The sequence below is a fragment of the Sturnira hondurensis genome, unplaced genomic scaffold (genome assembly GCF_014824575.4).
Source record: "Sturnira hondurensis isolate 20B ecotype Veracruz unplaced genomic scaffold, ASM1482457v3 Scaffold0006213, whole genome shotgun sequence".
In the NCBI taxonomy this organism is placed as follows: domain Eukaryota; kingdom Metazoa; phylum Chordata; class Mammalia; order Chiroptera; family Phyllostomidae; genus Sturnira; species Sturnira hondurensis.
Genome location: NW_028078844.1, coordinates 2,125,484 through 2,152,267, shown reverse-complemented (window position 1 = coordinate 2,152,267; position 26,784 = coordinate 2,125,484). Strand labels below are relative to the sequence as shown.

At 37.3% G+C, this 26,784-nt stretch overlaps 1 protein-coding gene and 1 pseudogene across 2 annotated transcripts in view; one reads left to right on the top strand and one right to left on the bottom strand.

Moving 5' to 3' along the window:
* DDX10 (DEAD-box helicase 10) overlaps positions 1–26,784 on the top strand; it is a 268,659-nt gene that overhangs the window by 22,638 nt on the left and 219,237 nt on the right. For both annotated transcript variants that reach the window (XM_037047693.1, XM_037047694.1), the window contains exons 7-9: positions 3,511–3,637; positions 9,901–10,063; positions 13,371–13,455. In XM_037047693.1, coding sequence (XP_036903588.1) covers positions 3,511–3,637; positions 9,901–10,063; positions 13,371–13,455 — 375 coding nt within the window. The remainder of the gene's footprint in view (positions 1–3,510; positions 3,638–9,900; positions 10,064–13,370; positions 13,456–26,784) is intronic.
* On the bottom strand, positions 21,321–21,856 carry LOC118988266 (mitochondrial import inner membrane translocase subunit Tim17-A-like; annotated as a pseudogene).

Here is a 26,784-nt window from a genome sequence, read left to right as displayed (position 1 = left end):
CAAATGTTGGTGAGGCTGTGGAGAAAAGGGACCCCTAGTACACTGTTGGTGGGAATGCAGACTGGTGCAGCCACTGTGGAAAACAGTAAGGAATTTCCTCAAAAAACTAAAAATGGAACTGCCTTTAGTTTTATATTTAATCTAGCTTTCATAGTTAATGCTCTAAACTACAGGTGACAAACACCAGGCCAGTGGGCAGAATCTGGACCTCCACCTTGTTTTATCCGGCCTGGCACTTTGTTTCTACCCGGAGGCAGCGGCAAGCTGTTGCTTAACTGTTAGGGAGTAGTTACATTTATAGAATCCTAAAATTACATTTGGCCTTTTGAAGGCAGTGGTGAGGCTGATGTGACCCTTGGTGAAAATGAGTTTGACACCCCTGTTCTAGGCCAAAGGGTTAATCTGATACAAACAGTCCCTCTGTGAAAGGAATAATAGCTTTGTAACCTGATAATTTTAGCAGTCCTAATTTGTTATTTCATTAGGATTTGCAAAATTGTGGCTTCTGTTATTTTTTTAACTGGAGTACTTTTATACCAAAATTTTTTCTCATGCCGCGTACTTGATTATCTGAGGTTCATTTCTTACAAGAGGGTTAGAATACCAGAGTACAGTCATCCCTCGCTCTATGGCCGTTCACTTACTGCGGCTTCACTGTATTGCGGGCAGTAAGTGGACCGCGATATAGTGAGGGACTACTGTGTACTCCACTGGTGAGAACCCATGTAGAATTTTATATGTTGTTTAAATTATGTAGGTTTGAGAGTGTAGAAAGTGTTTAAGAGCATATGAAGTGTTTATAAGAGTGTGGGAAAGGTTAATAAGAGAGTGGGAAAGGTTTATAGGAGTGTGGGAAGGGTTTATAAAGCCTTAAAATTTATATAAATAATAAAATATACCTCTGCTACTTCGCGGGTTTTCACCTATTGCGGTGGTCTCTGGAACATAACTCCTGAGATAGGTGAGGGATCACTGTATGTGCTTCATTCTCTTAGAATTTAGACTAAAGAATTGCTTCCCTAACTTTTCCAAAAGTGAGCAGTGTTTTAGAAAATCAAAACAAACTCATAGATTTAATGATTTATGATAAATTGATTATTTACTGATATCAACTCATACATTTAAACATACTATATTTTCTGTCCTTCAATAGAAATAATTATTGTATTTTTAATATTCAAGTTGTCTTGCACCATCTCAAACTTAGTTAATGGGAAGTTCTTTAAGTTGCTACCTGGATTCTTTTGACACATCCCAGTAGTTTTGGCTTCCATGTTTTATGGTATTCTAGGTTCATCTTATGTTTTCATTCCATATGAAATTCCTTTGGCAGAATATTGTGTTTAGAGACCATAGTCTAGGTCCTAGGGAGATGGTTATTGTGTTCAGGGTTTTCAGTGGACAGTTTTTTTTTTAAAGAGAAAACATTTTTTTCCCTTTACAAATCAAATTTAAGACTATAGCATTTTACTCAGCTTCTTTGATTTTTACAAGGGGGGGCACCCCCCAAAAAACTAGAATTACCTTCTGGAGGAAGGCAGGCTCCTTATAGTACAGGCTTCCCCTGTAGGTAAGTGTTATAGGAACCCATCTGTATCAGTGTACACCAGCTGGCATTGTGAGAGGCTGGCATTTGGCTTCAGTAAATTTTTTTTAAGGCCTTTTAAACATATTTGACCATTTCATGATGGGTGATTTATGAGTACACCTTCCCACACTACGCTGATTGCTTGGCCGTTTTTGGCCAAAAATGGCATGATCCTCGTGCCCTTACCCTCCCTAGTCACCTGATCTTTCCACCAGTGGTGTTTTTTTGTTTCCCCGGATGAAAAAAGTCCTCAAAGGGAAATGTTTTGCCAATGTGGAAGAGGTTTTCAAACAAAAAATGGCATAAGCACTAAAAGGTATCAAAATTGATGAGTTCAAAAATGTTTTGAGCAGTGGAGAGAACGTCTCCATAGGTGTATTGCATCAAATGACTACTTTGAAGGGGACTGAAGTTTAAACATGTAAGAATAAATCACTATTTTTTATAAAAAAATTTAGTTTTTTTGAGTCTCTCATCATATATATATGATATATATGTATTTTTTTCTTGTGCCGAACATCTTCATTCCTAATGTCTTTCACCTATTTGTTTCATTTATCAGTATAACTAAAATGTCAGGATAATACCAGTAATGTTGCTAACTAACAACATGATTATTTAAGAACATTTAAGATTCCTTTGTATTTCTTTTTTGCCTTATGTACCCCAATAAAAATGTAATAATCCAAATTCCTTTAAAATTCCTTTGTCACTAAGCTACCAGCTTGATACATCTTTAGGCTTATTTGTTTTTTAAATTTAATTTAATTAATTTGGTTCTGTATATTCCCCTATGAATAATCTTTTTAGTTTTGGGTTTGTTGCCCTCTTTTAAAGTATAAGCAGACATACAAGGATGCTTGTGTGCATGAATGTGTTTGTGTATATTTTGTATATCCCAGCCCAGATAAATGGTACCAAATTCTATGTACAATTCTGCTCTTAACAATATATCCTAGAGGTCACTTTTCAGCAGTATACGGATACATTCTTCATTCCTTTTTTACATCTGCATGATACTTAATTGTGTACATATATAGTAGTTTATTCCCCAAGTTCCCCAGTGATGGACATGTGGGTTGATTTTCATGTTTTTGCTTTATAAGTAATGCCATATCTTTATGTATGTTTATCAGTATTTTTTGGAACAGAATCTAAAAAATAGGCTTATTAGTTCAAAGAGTTAATGTATGTATATCTTTTCAACATTTTATTATGAGAAATTTCAAACATTTGGCACAATTGAAAGAATTTTACCGTAAACACCGTACACTTAACCTACTACCCACATGCCGCCTAATGGTGGTAGCATTCATTTACTATTGATTTACCCAGTCTGTTTAAACTGTACATTTACTTATCTCATTTTTGATGCATCTCACCATAAATTGAAGCTACCTACACACCTACCCTGGGTATTTCAGTGCACATATCACTAAGTAGTATTCAGGATGTTCAGAGATTTTCTGTCTTGATGCAATTTTTAACTAGAGTGAAACAACAAATTAGGAGTACATTTGCTGAGTTTTGATAAATATGTGTATCTGTGTAACCCACTCTCCTGTTAAGCTATGGAAGATTACCATTAGCAAGTTCCCTCATGTCCCTCAGTTGCTCCATGACCCTACTTTTTCAGAGCCAACCACTGTGTGTGTGTGTATTTTTGATAGATAATTTTTAGGAGATTTTGAATGTATTTTAGTTGAAAAGATTGAATTTATTTCCTAAAGGACAATAGAGAAGTTAAGTTTTCTTTTAGAGATGTGTGGGGGGGAGAGGGGGAGAGAGAGAGAGAAAGAAGGATAGGTAGGTATTTGAGAGGCATGCAACTGTTAACATTTGTGTTCTGGTCTGGATTTCCAACATGGAAAGTTACCAACATGGCATATTTTTAATGTTTTTCCTCCTCTTATTTCCATAAGCACCCCTGCCACTTTGGAACAGAACTACATAGTTTGTGAGCTGCAGCAAAAAATAAGTGTACTGTACTCCTTTTTGAGAAGCCACCTGAAGAAGAAAAGTATTGTATTTTTCTCCAGTTGTAAAGAGGTACTGAAAGTTTATATTTCTTAAGTTATTCATGTTGGCTTATCCTTTTAAAATATCAAATTTCAGTTAGACACATAGCAGTTTCTTTTCTATTCTAGTGAATACAATGCTGATGTGGTGAAGGGTCTGTAGATAGAGAATCCTGTCTTTGTTTTATTTTTTATTTTTTAATTTTATTGATTTTTATTTTTTAAAGAATATATTTTATTGATTATACCATTACAGTTGTTCTGTTTCCCCCCTTCATTCCCCTCCACCCTGCACACGCCTCCCTCACCCTTCCCCCCCATTAGTTTATGACCACGTGTCTCAAGTTCTTTAGATTCTATTTTTCCCATACTATTCTTGCCCTCCCCCTATCTATTTTTTACCTACTGTTTATGCTACGTATTTTCTGTACCTTCTCCCTCCTTCTCCTCCCACTCCTCTGTTGCTAACCCTCCGTGTGATCTCCATTTCTATGGTTCCACTCCTGATCTAGCTATCCTCTTAGTTTGCTTTTGTTTTAGGTGTGGTTATTAATAACTGTGAGTTTGCTGCCCTTTCACTGTTCATATTTTTCATCTTCTTTTTCTTAGATAAGACCCTTTAACATTTCCTATAGTAAGGGCTTGGTGATGATGAACTCCTTGAATTTGATCTTATCTGAGAAGCACTTTATCTGCCCTTCCATTCTAAATGAAAGCTTTGCTGGATAAAGCAATCTTGGCTATAGGTCTTTGGATTTCATGACTTGGAATACTTCTTTCCAGTTCCTTTTTGCCTGTGAGGTTTCTTTTCAGAAATCAGCTGACAGTCTGATGGGAGCTCCTTTGTAGGTGACTATCCCATTATCTCTTGCTGCTTCTAGGATTCTCTCCTTCATTTTAATCTTGGGTAATGTAATGCTGTGCCTTGGTGTGTTCCTTCTTGGGTCCAACTTCTTTGGGACTCTCTGAGCTTCCTGGATTTCCTGGAAGTCTATTTCCTATTTCCAGACTGGGGAAATTCTCCTTTATTATTTGTTCAAATAAGTTTTCCACTCATGGCTGTTCCTCTGTCCCTTCTGGTACCCCTGTAATTCGGATGTTGGAATGTTTAAAGATGTCCTGGAGGTTCCTAAGCCTCTCCTCATTTTTTTGAATTCTTGTTTCTTCATTCTTTTCTGGTTGGATGTTTTGTTCTTCTGGTCCACTCCATTGATTCGAGTCCCAGTTTCCTTTCCATCACTATTGGTCTCCTGTGCATTTCCCTTCATTTCAATTAGTTTAGCCTTCATATGTTCCTCTAATTTGTAGCTAAAGTCAACCAGTTCTGTGAGCATCCTGATCACCAGTGTTTTGATCTGTGCATCTGAGAGGTTGGCTATTTCTTGGTCACTTAGAGTTATAGGCTCTGGGGCTTTGAGTTCTTCTTGAGCCATATTTTGGACTGTTTGTGCCTGTTACATATGAGGAACAGAGCCCTAGGTGTTCACCAGGGTGGGGCAACTCAGTCACTGTGTTGTGACACTGTATGTGGGGCGGGGTCAAGGGAAAGCAATGGCGGGGCCCCTCTGCTGCCTCCCACCACCATGGGCCACACGATCTGTCCCACTGCGTGCGAATGAGCCACTGCGGTCAGCCTGCCGGTGGGTTTGGCCGCTGGGGCCTGCGCTGTCCATCTCACCCCTTTGCTGGTTTATCTGTGCGCAAATGTGTGACCGCAGCCAGCCCTCTGCCCTGCGCCCTCACTGGGTCTGCCCGATGCCGGGGCTGCCTGGGCGCCTGAGGTCGGGGGATCTTTCTTGCCTGTCCCTGCTCCGCTGCTGGCTCTGCCCCTCTTACCGGTCCGGTTGAAGGGTTTGTTGTTCTTGGACTTCCATACACTTCAATTTTCTGTTCTTTGGCTGTGCCTTTGTTCTCCAAACCTTTGTTGTATTCAAACTTGATTGTTGGAGAAGGCACAGTGTTTCCACCTACACCTCCATCTTGGAGGAAGTCCCCTCCTGTGTCTTTGTTTTAAAGGAATTCGTGGATGAAACTATAAGCCCCATAAGGAAGAAACTGTTATTTTACTTCCGTATTGTTAGTACCTAGTAAAATACTTTAGAACATAATGGCCTTCAAATACTGGTAGAGTGAACAGTGGAATGACTAGACTAACTGGAGGTCTTTGTATCTGAGACTTACCTACCTTCCATGAATACTGAACGGAATATGCCATTTATTTTCATACTTCTTTATCTTTGTTCATGGTGATGCTTGGAATGCCCTCCTTGTATCCCCTTTACCCCAGTTCTGGGAGAATATTTAAGGCTAGGTTCAAATGTTATATCTGGAAGGTTTTTGTTTTTTTAAGATTTGATTTCTTTTCAGAGAGAGAGGGAAGGTGGGAGAAAGTGAGGAGGGAAGTATCAGCAAGTGAGAGAAACATCTGTTGGTTGCCTCTCACACACCCCCAGCTGGGCCCACAGCCCACCATGTGCCCTGACCGGGAATGGTTTGTAGGCTGGCACTCAGTCCACTGAGCCACACCGGCCAGGGCTGGAAGTCCTTTTTCGACAATCCCATTCTCCTTGTTAAAATCAAGTTTTTCTCCTATCCTTCTGTAGTGTTTATAACTTTATTTAGTTAATAAACATTTCTTCAACACTAGCCTTGGGCTACAAATAGGGATTCAGTGATGTGTGAAAAAACTAGGTTCCTTCTCTTACATAGAAGGGACAATCAATGATTGATTTTTGTCACTTTTTTACATTCCCTGATGACATAGTTGTTGGCGTATAGTAGGTTGAGTCTAGATTTATAACTTTTGGAATAGCTATAAATCATGAGGAGCTGACAAAAAGAAGGATCAAAAGTTTAAAGATATGAAAAAATGTGTCTTATCATATTTAGCATGATAAATATGAGGCTGTTTCCCTCCACCTTGTGTGAGGAAGATAAATAGTCTCATTTTACCATGTAAGAGATGATTTCAGATTTTTGTTTTAGGACCTATTTTAGATTTTTAGAATTTTACGTCTCCTAAAGAAGGGTTAATTTTGGTATCTGTGTATAAGGAATTAGGTTTGTGTTTATAGTTTCTACTCCATAATAATCTACTTTCCATTTTGTCACAGTGGATGAAGTAGCTACAACCATTTCCTGTACATGGGCTCCAGATCTTCTGTCCTGCACAAGGCCTTGTTACTGCAGATAGCCACTGTCCTGTGTTTTCTTGTCTCCTTACTATAGAATATTGCCCATATTAAGAATAAAAAACAGTCTCATATCCCTTTCCAGTTGCTGCCTCTTTTCTGCACTTCTTCACAGCAAACTCTTTTAATGACTTTTCTCTACTAGCAACATCCCTGCCCCATCTCCTTTTCTCTCCTCAGCCCTCCGGAGTTAGCCCTTATTAAGAGATACAGCTTACCAAAGTCGGTGGTCAGTCATTAGTCCTTATCTTGTTTGACTTCTCGGAAGCATATTAAACAGTTGGCCATTCTCTCCTTCTTGAAACACTTCTCCAGACCTCTGAGACCACACCGGCACGTTTTCCCCTTGCCTTAGACTGCTCTGTTAGCCCTCCTTGCTGCTTCTCCTTTGCCTGACCATGCAGTTGGAAGTACCTTAAATCTCTGCACTCTGCCCTTTTTCCATCTGAACTTTTTCTAGATAAACTCTTCAGGTCCGTGGCTTTAAACACTATCTATATTCTGGCAGCTGCCAAATCCACATCTGAAACCTTCACCACTTTCTTGAGCCCCTAGTAATCTTCTTGATTACTAGGTATTTCCAGTTGAAGGTCTATAGGTCATCTCAAATTTTTTTTTTCTTTAAAGATTTTATTTATTTATTTATCTTTTAGAGGGGAAGGAGAGAGGGAGAGAAACATCAATGTATGGTTGACTTTTGTGCGTCCCCTGCTGGGAGTGGGCCTGCAGGGAACCGGCCTGCAACCCAGGCATGTGCCCTGACTGGGAATCGAACCGCGATCCTCTGGTTCGCAGGCCCGTGCTCAATCCACTGAGCTACACCAGCCAGGGCGGTCATCTCAAATTTTAACATAGGAAAAACAATTTCAGGTTTTTTTCCCTATGATCTACTTCCTCATCTTGGTAAATGACTGAATTTTTAATTCTTTTCTCTCTTTATCCGTATTTAGACTGTTGATAACTCACATTGGCTCTACCACTTTTCACAACCCCTCATGTTGCAGTTCACTGTGAACCATGCTTAACTTTCTCCTACTCCTGGTTGGTCCCTCCATTCCTTTACTTTCTTACAGTTATTGCACATAAGAGCAAGAGTGATCTTTGGAAAGTGGAGGCTGAATACATCACTGCCTGCTGCAAACCTTCCTGTGACTTTCTTGATACAATTTTGAATTAAACTTTAAACACTTTACTTAGGCTTTAGTCTATAGACATCTTCTACCTCAGCCAGTTTTTCAAGAGCAGGAATTGAAGGTCAATCTTGATTTGAGAGATGCAGATTGCAGAAAGTTTTCGTGGATTCAAATTTGTACTTCCTCAATTTCCCTATCTACTTTCCTGAGATTGGCTTGCCTGAGGTGGCATCTATGGTCTATAGGTTCTCGTTTCCCATCTCCTTTTCATGATAGTTCTTTTTAAAAGTTTACAAAAGAAAGGCATGTGTTCATCTACCCTTAATGTTATTGGTTCATTGTCTCATGGTTGGAGAACCTTTCTGGCACCAGGGTAGCTACTCAGAAAGTGACTAAGAACAAAGTAACAAGTCATTTTGTGATTCAGGTGGTTTCTCTTTCTTTACTTTTAACAAAATTTGAAAGGAGACTTAATGGAGTTATTAGTTCACAGATTATTACAAATAATTTTTTTGAATTTTATTTATTTATTTTTAGAGGGGAAGGGAGGGAGAAAGGAAGAGAGATATCAATGTGTGGTTGTCTCTCGTGGGCCCCCCACTGGGGACCTGGCCTACAACCCAGGCATGTGCTCTGAATGAGAATTGAACCGATGACCCTTTGGCTCTCAGGCTAACACTCAGTCCACTGGGCCACACCAGCCAGGGCGGATTATTACAAATAATTTTGTCTGTTAGGATCAATTTTTATTTTACTTTTTTATCGAATTTGTTGAAGTGATACTGGTTAATAAAATTATATAGGTTTCAGGAATACAATTCTATAATATGTCATATGTATATTATTGTGTATTTACCACTTCAAGTTACATCTCCTTTCTGATTTGAGATACTATGAACTTTAAAGTTCATTCTAGTCCATTTTCTATATTTTTGTACAGAGAGTTTCTTAACACCTACATTACAAAGGGAAAATGGGAATAAAATGATGCTGTACTCTGCCTCAGTCTAGCACTCAGTAGTAATCATTTATGAATACATAACCTAAAGATAAGTAGTAAAACTATAACAATCAGCTCCTTTTAGTTCCATAAATTGAGATGATATAGCATCCACTTTTGTATAACTTCTAGATCTTACAAAAATAAAATTATTTTTATGTAACATTAAAAAATCAAATTCTAGCATTTCTTATTTTGCTCAGTTCTATATTAATAATAATTGTAGTAATAATTTAATCCAAGAAGAAAACTTTTAATGCAGCTATGGCCACAGAAAATTTTGAAATGTTAAAACTGATATACATAATTTTGTTGTATTGTAGAAAATCATGAATTTTGATAGAGTATTCAAAAGACTATAAAGCATACAACCATAAAGATAAAATTCTGTGGGATTGGGACATAAGAGTTCAAGGAGGAAAGGAATTGTTGTAAAACTTTTCTGTTAAAGGGGAGCTTCTTCACATTGTATTTTAAACTTTTTTTTAAAAAGTCTTACTTTTGTTTTTTAGAGTAGTTGTTATGCTTGAGGGGTGAAATCGAGGGGCCCTTGCACACAATGCATATTCTTTCCATTATTTTGACGTCTTAAAAATAATTGGCAGTGGGTATCAAATTCCCCTGCCATTTACAATGTGTTGGGTATATTTATAAGAAGCTTTAAGCATTTATTTTAAAATATCAATATCTAATACAACAAAAATTACATTCTTTGCAACCAGTTAACTTTGGAAAAATGTCAGGTAAAACTTAAAAATGTACGGGGGCAAATGTCTTTTCAGAATTGTTTTAGGAAGTAATGTGAGCAAAAACGCTTTAACACCGTAACTCTACTATGTATCCTTTTCTCTGTTCTGTGTATCTTTAGTGAAACTTGTGCTCCTTAATACGTTTTTCCCTGTTCATCTTGTAAGCTTACTTTGCTGCTTTTATACAGATGTATTGAACTCATTTTCCTGTTACTACCTAGGTTCAATATCTGTACCGAGTGTTCTGCCGGCTACGTCCTGGAATTTCTATCCTTGCCCTGTATGGTCGACAGCAGCAGATGAGAAGAATGGAAGTCTATAATGAATTTGTCCACAAGAGAGCTGCAGTACTCTTTGCTACTGATATTGCAGCCAGGGGGCTGGGTAAGAAAACTTAGGAGAAAATATTCTGTGATCATGGGAAATATAACTTGCCCATAAATGGGTAGATTTGGGGAATTCAAATAGTTTGACTCAAGTAATTGGGCTTTTCTTATAAGAGAAAAACAAGTGAATTGGTAAGTGAGATGACTTAACGTTAAGGATACATCAACGATGCTTTTTGTAGTATTTTCATGTTTGTGCTTTTATTGTTTCGTGGTAATAACTATATCATAGAATCAGGCGGAGTGACAAAAGGAAGGGTCAAAAGTTTAAAGATATGAAAAAAATTTGTCTTTGAAACTGGAAACTTGATAAATACTATAGCTTACTTAACAAGAAAAATTGATGAAGTCCACCTTTTCACCAAGCATTCTAGTTTTTATCTTAAAATCATAATGAATGTGTTTGGACTTTCAAAAAGCCGCTGTGATACTATATAACTGGTGGCTTTGTGGGGGTTGAATGGAAGTAATTATAGGAAAACTGGAGATAAGAATAAATAGGTGGTAATTTGAATTCTTCAATCAGTTTATTTTACTGTGTTAATTATTATGGCAAATTTTAAACACACATAGAGAAGAAGTCTAATGTACTGTCATATTCTACCCACTTGCAGTAGCTATCCTTTTCATGATTCCTTTTTTCCTCCTCATAACTTACTCCTCCTGGAGTATTTTAAAGAATATCTCATGGCGTCATGTCAGTTTATTCCCATGGGACTGGCAGTAGCCGATAAGGATGCATGTTTTTAAAGCTCTCTAGACTGTGTTAGACCATGACTTGGTAGAATCAACATTTTGCATTTATATTGTTTTGACTGTGTAATTATTTGCTAAGGTAAGTAGTGTTCTGTGATTGTCTCTTTTTTTTGTACTTTCTTTAGTATTTTTTCTTTGAATTAATAATTAAACTTTGCTTAGTTTTGTTTTCCAATTCCAGTGGTTCTCAAATGTTGTAGCAGATGACACCTGCCTAGTTGTCTAACAGTTCAAAAAACAGTCTGGTTCTTTTTCTCTTGAGACTACCTCTTCTGGGAGTCTTCTGTCTCTAGCGCTAATCTAGACTGGTTACTCCATAAGCCTGATGCACATTTGTCATCCTGGGACTTCTGTTTCCAGATCTTTCTTGAATGATTCTTTTAAAAAAATTTCATTCTCTAATAACTTCTTAAGAAAGGTTGCATGGCAGGTAAATTTTTTGAGTTATTGCATATCTGTGTCTCATTCTTGAGTGATGGTTGGGATGAGGTTGAAATAATTTTATATTATAGTTTTTGCAGATATTTTGGAATATTGTTTACCATCTACTATTTTGATACTATGGTAATTAGCAGACCCACAACTAGGTTATTTAATGTGTTAATAAACGAGCATGTATATAATTATCAACATTTTAATAGAAATGTTATATTTCATTATAATTTTTCTTTCATAGTCCTGTGTGTTTTACCATATTTTTGGACCATAAGACGCACCTAGGTTTTAGAGGAGGAAAATAGGAAGAAAATTTTTGAAGCAAAAAATGTGGTCAAATATTTAATAACATAAATAACATAATATTTCACCAATGTAAATGTAAACAGAACTCAACAGCAGCATTAACAACCATTATTCCTCCCAAATGGGGGCAGGGAGTGCGTCTTATAGTCCGAAAACGCAGTACTTCATTTAAAAAAGGGTCAGCTCTGACCCACATGGCTCAAGTGGTTGGGCGTTGTTCTACAAAGTGAAAGGCTCCCGATTTGATGCCTGGTTAGGGTGCGTGCCTGGGTTGCAGATTTGGTCCCCAGTTAGGATGTGTGCAAGAGGCATCTGATTGATGTTTCTCCCTTATATTGATGTTTCTCTCCTTTTTTTCTCCCGTCCCCTGCTCTAAAAATAAATAAATAAAATAAAATAATTTAAAAAAATTAAAAGAGTTTATAGGCTTCAGCTATGGTACAAAGAATGTCAGGAACATTTGTTCTACTTTATTTTTAAAGTTTATATGAATATATTCATAAGCAACATACAGTAATTTCTTGGGTGTTAAAGAAGTTTACATAAATGATATTATGCATTAGTCTATGGCTTGCTTTTGAAGTCTTTACAGGTTGATGTGTAAAGATACAATGTATTTTGTAGAGTATGTGATAGCATGAATTTATTTATTTTTAAATCCTCACCTGAGGATATGTTTGTTGATTTTTTTTAGGCGGGAGGGGGAGAGATTTAGAGAGAGAGAGGGAGAAAGGAAGGAAGGAGGGAAAGAAGGAAAGAAAGAAACATTGATTGGTTGCTTCCCATACACACCTTGACTGGGGTTCAAACCCACAACCCTTAGTGTGTGGGATTTTACTCCAATTTACTGAGCCACCTGGCCAGGGCATAGCATGAATTTATATATTCATCCCTGGAGTAAAGGATATTCGAGTTTGTCTTTTTAATCCAAAAATATGCACTGGGTAATCTGAAGCTCTATTCTTATGTAAATGTTTAAGAGTTTCTTTAGAATATGCCTTTAAGAGTTTCTTTAGAATATGCCAGTATCTTTTTTAAACTTTATTTTATTCTTAAGTTTTTCTCAATTATTTAATTTTTTTAATGAGCGACATATGCATATAGGTAAAAATGAGTTGTGAGACAAAGCAGTCCTTACTTTACCCCTCCTCACTCTTCAAAAGCAACTATTTAAATTTGCTATTTGGTATTTAGTTTTTTATATTTCTCAGTAATAATCTTATCCTGCCATTTCTTAATTTATCAAGTTTAGAAATTATCTAAAGATTTCCTGTTTTCGCCTTTCTGTCTTGCCACTCCCATCTTTTTTTTTTTTTTTTTTAAAGGGCTCAGTCCTTTTTCTAAGATGGAGAGTGATCTTGAAAACCTCACAGCAGGTTTTGCTAGGAAATTGGGAGAGGGGCTTAATTTGAATGGAGATTGGAACAGCAAGAAAAGTAAACCTTTATTTAAATTTAGAAACCAGTTTTATATGAGTTTAGTAGGAGCCCATGAGAAGTGGTTCTTTTAGGTTATTTAATATCAGGATATTTCATTATTTGTCTAACACAAAGCTGTCTGCCACTGCCGTGTCAGATAAGAAATAATCTTCATATTCAAACACTGTTATTAATTTTGGCTCACTTTTTCAAAGAATTGTTTATTATCTCTTGGTTCATGCAGTTAATTTTATTTTTAATAGAGTTCACAGATGTTATCTATCAGTTTGATGTGACAGAAAGTAGTGGCAAGCAATATTGTAAAATAAAAATAGTGCAGCAGGGCAGATCTTTAAACTGACTTGCTAACTTGATATTCCTTCTGTACAGACTTCCCAGCTGTGAATTGGGTTCTTCAGTTTGATTGTCCAGAAGATGCCAACACATATATTCATCGGGCAGGTAGATCTGCCAGGTAGGGGAGCTTGCCCATTTCTTTGCTTCTGGTGCTATATGAATTTTAAAAATGTATTTCTAGAACTGCAAACAACAGAGGAATTCAGGTAAGTGAGTACTGGTTCGGCATTTTTGTGGTGTAGTTTGAGAGCAATTGGTCAGATGTTGTTAAGTCATTCAGGCTGAGATTTGATGGTTACTGCTGAGAAAAATCCACGAAAGCCTTATATTAGTTTTTTTTGTTCTAACTTTCCTTACTAGGATTTTTACAAGAATTGCTTACTGAACGTCATCTCACTGAATCCTAATGACTCATCAGTGAGTATAGGAATGTTATATACAATACCTATTTTCAGGTACGGAAACTGAATCTTTGAGCAGTTAAAATGTTTGTTTGAAGATCCACAGAGTCAGGGTTTGAATCCAGTCAGTCTGACTTTTCTACTCAAGATCTGTACTCTCACCTTTTGTGGTGTGGGCTCTAAGGGAAGGTGATTTTGAATCACAGGTTCCTCTCTTCCTTTTTTCTTTTTTCCTAGTGTGGAAATTAGAGACATTGCTGGAGGCTACTGTGAGATGCTCCCTTTTCATTATATATCTCCACTTTCTACCCTATAAAAGCACCCTATATACGCCAGTAAGCTGTGGGGAAACTGTCTGGAAAAGAATATAGCAAAGTCTCAATCATTTGGGAGTAAGTGGCATAGAAAGGTATCTGAGTGAATGAAGAGTAACAAATGTCTTTGTTATTATGTTGCAATGGAGTTGGAAGATGTATACTGCTGGTAGAATTGTAAATGGTTAGCGTCTTTCTGGTGGATAGCATTTTATAATTCTTATCAAAAGTCTTAGAAGTCTTCCTTTTGACTAAGTAACTCCACATCCAGAAATTGATCTTAAGAAAATAAAGAGCCCTGGCTGATGTAGCTCAGTGGATTGAGCACGGGCCTGCGAACCACTTGTTAGCGGTTCGATTCCCAGTCAGGGCACATGCCTGGGTTGCAGGCCAGTTCCCAGCAGGGGACTCACGAGAGGCAACCATACACTGATATTTCTCTCCTTCTCTCTTTCCCTTCCCCTCTAAAGATAAATAAATAAAAAATCTTAAAAAATAAAAATAAAAATAAAGAATAAAGAGATAGAAAAAGTTTCAGTGAAGATGTTCCTCTTTTTGGTATTTGCAATGGTTAAAAGAATTGAAACCAGCCTAAATAATAACCACAATAGGGTTATGAATAATTATGATTAGCCATTTATGGACTGTTACTTTGGTTTTCCATTTTGATACCATTTTCTTTCTCATCAAAACTGGATGACTGTTTATAATAGGGATGCCAGTGAAACACTAGAACTGTTGATGATGGAAGACACACTAACAGGAACAAGTTACTTCAGAGTTTTAAACCACCAACTTTTGTTTAATGATTTCCCAGGATGGCAGGATTTTTAGACCCCAGATTTGAATCCCCAACCAACCAGAGACTCTCCATTAGGTTTGCTCTTCTGTTTGCTTGCATCTCTATCGGCAAGTGGCCCAAATGTCCTCTATCCCTTGTTTCTCTTTGGTGTTTAGTTCTTTTAAATATCTTTGTGTCCACAGTTCTCAGATGGCTTTAAAGACATTTTTTTCTTTTTGTTTGTGTCTGGTGAATTCTCTTCTTGTTTGTTGCAGCTTAAGTGAAGGTTTTTCATATTCTTCTAGAGCCTAAGAAGAAGGTAGAGCTCTTTCTTTCTCTTTGTTTTCTAATTATCATAAAATATTTGAATATTTAATATTTTTGAATTGATTCACTGTTAGCCCATGGGCTGTCAAACGTGGGCTATAATCAAAGTGTACTCACTTAAATGCTTTTCTTTAGACCAACATGAGAAGAGAGAATAGTACAATAGTGAAGGATGAAGCTTTTAAAAATAGGATGTATGTACTAGAGGGTTAAAAAGTAAGTTTTTTTTATTGCAGTTATATAATTTGAATAAGCAACAGGGTTGAACTGGCTTCTGTGTGTGATGTCTTTCTGCATTCAGACAAACTTGCCTTTAGCATGATGACATTTCGATTTTAATGATCTAGCTAAATGAGTCCTGGGTAGAGTAGCAACCTTGCTTTCCATTTTATAAGAAGGTGCATGGTGTGTCAGTGGTCTTTGATATCTTGGATATATGTTCAGATTATCTTTCATAGTGAGAGATTCAGAAGTTTGTTTTCTTAACCAGAAGTTTTTAATTGTGGTTATTGGAATGAATGTTCTTCCATTGTTTAATTTTCCTCAACAGATGTGTAACGTGTGAATTTGTACAGGTACCCATGTACATATTGTGGACCCATGGGCCTCTAGGTAGATAAAGTTGGATCTAGTCTTTCACTACCATATCGGACCAGGGGCATGCAGGTGTTTAGATGTGCCATTGGTGTTAACATGGGCAGGAAAACTGATTCCTTTATAGAATACATTTAACAGTATTTAAAATTATTATTCCTATATGAAGAGTGTTGAACATTTTAGTGTTTCAGGAAAATGTCCATAAAGGGCAAATATTTCAGGGTTTTTGTTTCTTGGAGAAATTGTTAAAAATGTTAATGTAGTTGAGCCCTGGCCTGTATGGCTCAGTTGGAGTGTTGTCCCATAACTGAAAGGTTGCAGGTTTGATTCCTGGCCTGGGCAAATACCTTGGTTGCAGGCTTGATCATTGATCCCCGATCCTGATTTATACTTTTCTCTCACACTGATGTTTGTCTCTCTGCCTTCCTCTCTTTAAAAAACAATCAATAAATGTCCTGGGGTCAGGATACAGTTTTCTTTTTAAAAGGTTATGTGGTTGAACATGCCATGGTGAACATGAAATTGGTCTTTGTGACTGGAGATGAGGAGGTAGAACAGCATCAAGATTGTGTTTTAAGAGAGGGAATACTAATTTGGAAAACTATTGTAATGCAATTTCTCATGTGGCCATTGATTTTTAAATTACAAGCTTGTTTGAGCCTTCATAACCAATGAAAAATTCTTTGAATTGACACTTTCAGATGTATAGTGAATGGAATGGTTTAGTATATGTGATGTATATTTTTTCTTTGGCTAAATAGAAATGACTAAATTGCAGTTTTAAAAGTTGCCATTAATGGGTTTAGAGGTAATTAGAAAGTTTTGTGGGCCATGAGCCTGGAAAATTGAATTGAATAAAGGCTAAATTAAAATTTGAAACTAATTAAAATCCTTTCCATATGCTGTAATTAAAACCAGGTTGCCAGATAGTGTTTGCTTTTGGAATTGAACTATGATATATGAATATAGAGAAAATCATTGCTTTGTGTCAACATAGGTAAGGTTTAAGGAAATAGTTTTTTATTTTCTGTGTTTTAGCTAAGTGAAAATAAAGGGTGATTCATTTACTTGTTGCCTTGAACTACTTACTCTGTTTTAATTTATTCACCTGTCTAATGTTCTTATGATACTTAACAATTGAGAAAAATTTCCCTCTGTTTTCCATAATCATTCATATATATATAAATATATTTAAATGTAGTGATCTTTAGAGACAAATAAGGCAAGGTATCCAAATCTGGTTTTATAAAGCTGTATTCTGTGATACTTTTACTACTTAAAAGTGATTGTCTTTAGGGCTTGCAATTTTTGGTACTCACAAAATTAAGCTCTTCTACTTCTTATAGAAATGCCCACTTTGAAAATAATGATTTGTGAATAGAAAGTAGATACACATCAGATACTCCTAATTTTTAAAATTCTTTCATTTGGGGAGTGTTGTGGGGTGGGGGGCCTGTGGGTAGAAGGTAGGTATTCATGTAACTGTTTGTATCGGGAGTTGATATATGAAAGTTGGGAATCTATGTAACTGTTTTGTTTTCCAGAGTAGTGGTAAAGTCCAGGGATATTCCAGCTGCACCCTATTTACCTTGGCTGCATTTTGTGGACCTGATTTTGTTTGGGAGTGATTTAAGTGATTCCGCTAGGGGGCAGCAGAGGACAGTTCTTTGCATTGCACACACTCAGCAGTTTGGATCCACAACAGCAAATGTGCAGATGGAAAGTGGTTTACATTTCTAATGTGATAACTTGTGAAGAGTTTTTGGTGCTTGTTTAGTGGAAAATACTGGAACTTTATGGAATAGATAATGAAAAAAATTTAAATGTCTTTAATTAGTGTATAAATTAAAATAATAAGAGTGAAAAGACAATCCCCGTAAGTATTAATTTACTGAAGCTTACTATGTATATCTTAGATTTAAGGTAGGGACAATGCTAGTGAAAATTCTTACTTTTTTCATTCTTTTAGCGTAGATTTATGAAGAGCCTATCTGAAGTCCATTCCTCTTGTGTAGAGGCTATTGCTTCTGCCTTTGTTTGTTAGTGTGTAGAATTTAAAGCATAAAAAAAGGGCAAAAAGCAGTTCTTTATTTTGCATCAAGAAGCATTGAGGAGCTGGAATAGAATATGACTAGTCTAGCTGTTGAGGTGAATAAAAGGGCTGATATTTTTTAGGAGTCTATTATTTCCCGGGCACTTCCCCCTTGCCTCCTTGCTGCCCTCAGCAGAGCAGGCAGAGTGATCCTTTGAAAACACAAGTAAAATCATGTTACTCCTCTGATGGCTTCCCATCTCACTCAGAGTGAAAGATGAAGATCTTGCTTACACTGTGCATCCTTCACCCCCCTCATGCCCCTGCCCATTGTCACACAACCCTGTTTCCCATTATTCTCTGCTTGTTTGCTCTACTTCACACTGGTCTTGCTGTTTCTCTAACACACCAGGCATGTTTTTATGTTAGGGCCTTCATATTTGTTTCTTCTAGAATGCTTTTTTGTTAAGTATCCTCATGGCTATCTTTCTTACCTTGCCCCAACCACTCCTCCTTACCTTGCTGTATATTTTTTCATAGCACTTTAACACCTTTAAATATACTAGAGCATTTGCTTATATTTATTGTTTGCTTTTCATTCTTTTTCCTAGAGTGTAAGCTTCATAAAGGCAAGGAAGGTTGTCTACTTAATTGAGGTGCCTTGAGTGCTCAGAACAGGGTTTGGTTCAGAGTAGACATTTGAGATAATGCAATTAGTTTCAGAAAATCAGATGCAGGAATTAGAGATCTTATATAACATATTAATTAACTATTTCAATTTTACACATTACCCCACAATTTAGTGGCTTAAAGAACTGTGTATTACAGTTTTGGTGGGTCATCTGGGTCTCTGGCTATTGGTCAGTGATATATTCTTAATCTGTTAAAACTTAGTGTATATTTTTTGTGTGTATGTCTGTGCTACAGTCAGGGTGTCACCTAGCACTTTGAGATTCAACTGGATATGGACCATTTTCCAAGTTCACTCACACTCCTGTTGCTAGCATTGCTTTCCTTGCTGACTGTTGCTCAGAGGTGCCGCTCAGTTCCTTGGTATGTGGTTGTTCCCTTTTTAGGGCTTTTCACAGCATGGCAGCTGGCCTCATCAGAGAGAGCAAATGAGAGGGGAAATGGGAGTAAGATGGAAGATGCAATGTTTCTTATGACCTAGACTCGGAAGTCACACTCAATCTTATCTGTAGTATCCTAGTGGATACACAAATTAGCACAATTCATTGTGTAGGGGATGACTACAGGAGTGTGAATACAAGAAGGCCTGAATTATTGGTAGTCATTTTAGAAACTGCCTAATACATCTCATATCAAACTTGAATAATTTCAAGGAAAAAGGTAATCATGAGGTATATGTGAGGCAGGAAAGGTCTGGGACTTTGAACACAGTTGCACTGGTCTATTCTTGCACATCAGGACGTGCTCTGGCCCAGACTAACCTCAAAGTCTGTGAGCGGTGTGTGTGGCTTATCACTTACACAGATGGGCCATCGGTAGACTCAATTATGAGGCTGACTGTGGTGACTTACCTCCTGAATTCATAGACTGTAAATAAACCTGGTGCATCCTGTTAACAATATCTCATAGTGAGGACCCTCCCGCTAGCAAATTTTCAGTGTTTGTCCCTAGGGAAGCCTGTGACTAGTATGCTCATGAAGAGATTTGATTATTGCTTTTTATTTTTTTAAGTGAGGAAGACTTGTCACTTCTCCTGTACCCACACAGAGCATGCTTAAATTGTAGCTTAGCTACTTCTTAACATGCGATAAATATCTGAGTGAATAAATAAACAAACTCATTTAACCTTTAATGTGTCCAAGCTGATTCAGGAAGTACCAAGGCTGGGATTATACTTGGATCTTTCTGACTGTACAACTCATGTTCTTGACAGTGTGCCCAAAGCAGGTGATTATTTTTTTTTCAATTTTTTTTTATTTAATTATTTTTCAAGTACAGTTTTCTGTCTATTACTCCCATCCCATCCCACCCCCCATCCTCCCCCCTCCCTCCCATTTCCACCCTTCTCAGTTGTTGTCCATGTATCCTTTATATAGGTTCCTCTAAATCCCTCCCTTATTTCCCCTGAAATTCCCTCCCCTCTCCCCTCTGGTCACTGTCAGCCTGTTCTCTATTTCAGTGTCTTTGGTTATATTTTGCTTGCTTGTTTGTTTTGTTGTTTAGCTTCCTGTTAGAGGTGAGATCATATGGTATTTGTCCTTCAACACCTGGCTTATTTCACTCAGCATAATGCTTTCCAGTTCCATCCATGNATACCCTTCCAGACATCACTACTTGCATATTTCCATTCTTCCACTTTCTCTGGATTTAATTTATCATTCCAGGTTTGTAATATGATGCAAAATTTTTGAATTTTCAGGCTTTTCCCCTAATGTGTGGATTTATCAACACCTTTTCCCAGAGTGTTTTTTTAAATATTTTATTTATTTATCTTTTTAGAGGGGAAGGGAAGGAGAGAGGACAGAAACATCAATGTATGGTTGCTTCTCATGCATCCCCTGCAGGGACTGGCCCCTGCAGGAAACTGGCCTGCAACCCAAGCATGTGCCCTGACTGGGAATCGAACCGCGATCATCTGGTTCGCAGGCTCGCGCTCAGTCCACTGAGCTACACCAGCCAGGGCTTGATTATTTAAATATATTATTATCGGCCCTGGCTGGTGTAGCTCAGTGGATTGAGCACGGGCCTGCGAACCAGAGGATCACGGTTCGATTCCCAGTCAGGGCACATGCCTGGGTTGCAGGCTGGTTCCCTGCAGGCCAACTCCCAGCAGGGGACGCACAAAAGGCAACCATACATTGATGTTTCTCTCTCTCTCTCCTTCCCCTCTAAAGATAAATAAATAAATTTAATTTAAAAAAAAAGAATTTCCAACTTAAAAAAAAACTATATATTATTATCATTATTATTATTATTATTATTATTATTATTATTATTTTAAAAGGAGCAAGTTCCAGGAGTCTAGGGATCTTTATTGTTTGACTAGCAGAACACAAAACCATGCAGAAGTCTCCAAGGAGATGATGGCCAGTCTTACTGCTGTTTGCCTTGTGGTCCTTCATCTCCTCAGCACTTAACATATTTTCTTTTAAAAATATGAGACAGCCCTGGCTGGTGTAGCTCAGTGGATTGAGTGCGGGCCTGCAACCCACATGACCGCGGTTCCATTCCCAATCAGGGCACATGCCTGGGTTGCAGGCCAGTCCCCAGCAGGGGACTCACGAGAGGCAACCATACATTGATATTTCTCTCCTTTCCTTCCCTTCTGAAGATAAATAAATAAAATATTAAAAAATAAAAATACGAGACATTTACTGTGATCACAAATGCAGTCCATGAGTGAATAAATAAATGGATTATCTTTTACACTCCACCCCCAGTGCTCCTTTAGAAAAAAGTGGTAAATGTCTCTTTGTAGCCTATTTGGCCATAGTTGTCTCAACTCTGGTTTTAAAAACAGTCTGCAACTTAATGTTTTGAGAGCCTTTCTTGAACTCTAGCTCACTCTGTTAGAGTAGTCTCCTGATACTGCTGATAGTCTCCGAAAGGTGATGGCGGTAACTGGACCGAAGGCAACTGGGAGGGGCGTTCAGCAAACTGAAGACCATTGGGAAATTGTTCAGAGACAAACCTTCAATTAAATCTAGAGTAAAGCTAGAATAAACCTTTTAGCTCCTTCAATTAAAGCTAGAAGAATGCCACCCTTTGTGGCTGACCCAGCCATGGCCACTAGTCCATTTCTGTCAGGATGGTTCCCCTTTAGGCTCCACTCATGATGTAGTTCCAGAGGTCCTCCTTCCCTCTGACTCAAGCCATACTGTAGTTGATCATGGAAAACACGTCCCCAGACTGCAAAGCTACCTTCCAACTGCAGAACCCTGGTTTTCGTAGCTGTCAACCTGCCTGGTAGTCTGTGATTTACTCCCACTGGAGAATAGCAAAAACTTTTGATTGTTTGAAAGACACTGCCACCTATGCTGCCCACCACAGTCATCCACAATTAGCCAGAGGCAGGGCTGTCACGCGTACTTCTCCATCTTGACCCTAAAGCAGCTGATTTTATTTAGTGAGGTTTAGTGGCTGCTCCTCCCATGCAGGGATTTTAGATTGCATGAAAGGCACTTGGAGAAGTAAGGTAGGTCACTTTAATTTGCTGTCATTCATGATCGTGCATTAGAATATATGCATTTTTCTTCTTTATTTGGACCTGAGAGATACATACCGTACCCCACAGTTGATCAGACATTGTCAAAAGTCCAGAAACTTGGGTTTGGCTCTGTCATCTGATGGTTATGTAACCTTGGAAAAGTTATTAATCTTTTTAAGTCTCAGTTTCTTCTCCTGTAAAATGGGGTTAATCATAGCCAACTCAGTATCCTGAAAGTATAATTTTAGTTGGTATCAATACTGCTTTAAAATAGGTTTTCTTTTTGTTTGAAATCTATATAAATCTCAAAAACTTTTTCTGGGGAAAGTCAGTAGTCTTTAATGATTTCCACATTTGCCCTGGGAACACCATAAATCCCTATTTTTAATCGGTTTTCTAGAAGCTTTCCATGCAACGTATGTTAGCCAGTTTGGTTTCTTTCCAGTTATTTGGTGATAAACTTCATTCATCAAACTGTTGAGCCTACTGTGGTATACTTGTTTATGTTTCCAAGATCTTTGGCTGCAGATGTATTTCCTTGTCTTTTTTTTTTCTTAAACCTAGTGTAGAGTCTTTAGATATTCTGTGAGTCAGGGATGCACTTTTTCCTGGAATAAGCATTTCTTTGTATCATGTGCCAGGAGAACAGGACAGTTGGACTCTGATTCCTATGACTGTCTGTCTGTGTGGCTGACTGCACCGTGCTCCCACAGTGGCAGGAACTCTTGAGGCTGTTTGCCATGGGTGAGGCTGAGACACAGGGCCAATAGGAGAAGCAGGGAGGGGAGAAAAGAAGAGCAGTGGAATACAGAATGTGACCAACAGTTGTCTCCATTTTTCTTCCTCTTGATCAGACTTGTATTGTGAGCAGTGACTAGTGTATTAGTAGTTGCAGGAATAGAATTTTAGATCCTTAAGGACTTAGATGATATCATTTAAATTTGTATAACTTATAGATAAAAAAGGTGATATATAGTGATAAAATGACTCATTATCCAAGGTTTTAAATAGTATAACTAGGATTTGAACTTAGTTCTTTTAACCCCAAGTTTAGTATTTTATCTACTAATGCAGCGATTTTCAACTTTTTTCACCTCATGACACACATAAACAAATTCTGTGACACACAGAAAAAAATGTTTTTTGCTGATCTGATAAAAAAAATAGGTGTAATTTTGATTCACTCACACTGGATGGCTATTGTTGTGTTGGCTGTTATTATTTTTCTATTTGGTAATTGAAGGGAAGAGATAATTTAAAGTCAGTGCCTCTGATTAAATAGTCAAGCATATTTTAAAAATTCTTGTGACATACCGGTTAAAATTCACTGTAGTAATGCAACTCCTCATGATTCTTTTATATTTGTCTATGCATTAAATATTTAATGATGAGATTTTAGGTATAAATGATATATATGTTAGGTATGGAAGGCAAATTTGTACATGTCTTCAAAGATAATGGTCAGAATAATGGTAGTACTAGGTACTAGGTAGTAATATTGGTAGTACTAGGATGTGTGTTTTATTATAAAAGTAATGCTTATTCACTATACACAGTTAAGAAAATGGCAAAACAAATACCCAAATCCTACCACCTAGGAATTTTTTCATGTGTGGTATGTTTGTGCATTTTTAAAAAATTATGAAAATAGAATTATTTTCAATATACTCTTATAATTTCTCCAAGCTAGAGAACCAAGTTTGGAAAACTGAGGGTGGCTTGGCAGTCTTGAACACAGCAATAGAGGAACGAATGAGCAGTTTATTAAAGGGCACTGAAAGACTCAGCTAGAATGGACTTTGTTTTGCGGAATCTGAATTGAAGTAGTTGAGGATTAGTAGTCCTTGGGCAGATGGCAGACTGTTGCCAGAATGGTAAGACTTTTTCTCCTTCCTCTGGCCATAGTTTGTTTGCAGGTTATTTCAAATGGAAGTATTGCTGTTGGGCTCCAAAAGCCAAAGGACTGGGTCTCCTATTTTAGTTAGAAACACTAGTGAGCTCTAGGATTTAGAGGCAGGTTTTCGGATAGCAGACGATTGGGATCATTCTGTTGAGGGATCCTTCTTTCTGGAGGGAATCCTGGTATAGTTGAAAAAAGCAATGAATTGGAAATTAAAAGTCTCTGACATGTAGTGATCAGTTCCCCCTAACATCTCACTCCCTCTTCTTGAAGTTTCCAGAACTTTATTTTTTGTTTCCTCCATTGTTTGGATGCTTTTAAGTTTGGCAAATTAACGTCAAATGAAGCTCTGTGTACATTCTGAAGAGCTATGTAAATGTAACAAAGTATTAATGCTGATGATGAAGATGAGATTTTTGTTGTTTCAGATTCTGGGCTTAATATATGGCGCTTAGAATGTTTCTTAGAATAATTTCTTTAAATATATGGAGTTTTAAAATGTAGGTCATATAAAGTACATTTATTTCTCTTTGTACATACACTTAGCCTTGGGCTTTGGATATTGCTTTTGAAATCTAAAAGCTAGCTCATGGGTAAATAAAAATAAACTGTTATTGTAAGCATTAAAAAAAGCGAAATGTGCTTATGCCTTCTTTTTTAAAAGTGCTTTTATTTTTGAAATAGAAGCTTACCGGGAGTTAGTGTGTGGGAAATAATCTGTGCTTCATTGTTTCTGGGAAAAGCTGTGTGTGATGTAAAATAAATAAAATGGCTAGTGGTCTTTTTATTAGATACTTGCCTTGTGGGGTTCATTTGGACATTTTCCCCGTTTTTCTTTGGGAATCTTTTTCTTCTAAATTTCAGTATTGGGGTCTGTCTTAACCTCATTTAGCCTCTGTGTGTGTGTGTGTGTGTGTGTGTTCTGTTAGCTATAGTTTTAAAAGGTTTGGTTATGGCCCTCTTATGACTTTAATCATGACTCATTCTCCCAGATTCTTCCTAGGAGCATGAATGGGCAAATAAGATAGATATAGACTATTAGACTTATTATTCCAGCTTATGAGTCAATCTGAAGATCAGAGACCTTTAGTGGATGCCTCTTTGATATCCCAGAGCTTTCTCTTTATCCTTTTGCCACAGTTCTGGTCCTGTGTAGAGTGGGGGACTATTTATTTTCTCTCCATCTCAGAATTTGGATGTAGGATGTTAAAAGTAAGTGTTGCTTATCTTTAATCCACTGATCTCCCTCCTTCCTGATTGTTCTTTGGGCCACACAGAATAAGTGTTTTACTGACTTTACCTCAATTCTAGCTGCCTTGAGGGCATTTTAGGAAACGTATTGCATAGTGGTCTGTGTTACCTGATCTCTGCCCTCTTTGATGCTGAACCATTTCCTAGTGAAATCTTAGAGCCTCGGAAGTTGTGATATCTTAGACTTGTGGTCTCTTAGATATCTTGTCTTCTCAGGCTGTTGCCTCACTACTTCATATATTAATAATCTCTGCCTTCACAGTTAGTTTAGTCCAATAGTGCTTAGGGGGATGCCTTAAATTCGTATTTCTTCATAGGAAATGAAGACGAAACATTTAGTCATACTAGTCTGTATTAAAATACAATGAGGAAGGTATTTGCTACTAGCTTTTCAGTTATGAAGTCTACTTAGTAAAAGTAGTAAATACAGATGGGACAAAAGTAGGTTTACAGTTGTTTATGTGGAAAAGTAGTATCATAATAAATAATAGAAGAATAAACTGTTTCCTGCACTCACAAGTGTAAGTGCAGACTACTTTGCCCCACCCAGTATATGTTCGGCCTTATTCTTTAATACACATGCATGTAGAAAATCTGGAAAAAGCAAATAATCATAAAGAAGACAAAACTTGACTTTCTCAACTGCTGCCTTTGCCCCTCGGAAAATTGACTCTATAATATTTGATAAATTTCTAGTTGTTCTTTAGGTCTCAGCTCTTAGATAGAGGTCATTTCCTTAGAGCAGTTTTCTTGACTCCTAGACTACATTCAGTAGGACTCTCCCTTATATATTCTCAGAGCTTTCTGTATGTCTACTGTAATACTCACACCATTTTACTATTACTTGTGTTGATGTCCGTTGTAGAATGTGAGCTCTGTGATAGCTGGAAGTATGTCTGTTTTATTACTCTATTTCAGTGCTTGGAATATAGTGATTCCTTAATTTTTTTAAAAAAAATTATGAATTAACTTAAAACTTTGAACAGTTTTGACTTATTTCATACTTTTCTATGTGCCTGTGTACAGATAAAGATACACACACACACACTTAACTTCTATCAAGGTATTACACTGGTGTTTTACCTCATCTGTAGAAGTGAAAAAAAGTCAACATGCAGGGTAAAAATTGCCCTTCCATCTTTATAGTGTAGAATAATAAGTCAACAAGTTTTTCCCTCCGGTGTTCAGTGATAAAATTCTGCTTATATACGGTGTTATTCAGTGTCTCTCTACAGAGGCTTCCAAGGATTCTCCCAAAGCAGACTCTAGTGTACTTTTACAGCTGTCTCTCCTGCTGCTTACTCGTATATACTGGCTTCAGTTTCTCCTCTTGTTAGTTCTCAGTTTGCCTTGTATTTTCTGGTTTCTGTTTCTTTGTTCATGCCATTCTCCCCCTTTGGGATACCTTAGCTTTTTCCTTTTCCATTTTCAAGACTTACCTCAAATTCCATCTGCTGTGTTTCTTTTTTCTTTGGCTAAACCTGAGTAGTCTATTTTCACTTCTGAGCTCATGGCATTTATTGCTTGTAGTTGTGCTTTGACACTCGTTTACCATTTGGGGGCTTTTTCTTAAATCTCTTGCTTTTGTGTATGAGTGTCTTTTCTAGTCAACTAGATTGTTAGGTCACTGAAGACAGGGATAGTCATCTTCTATTTCTTTCTGTTCT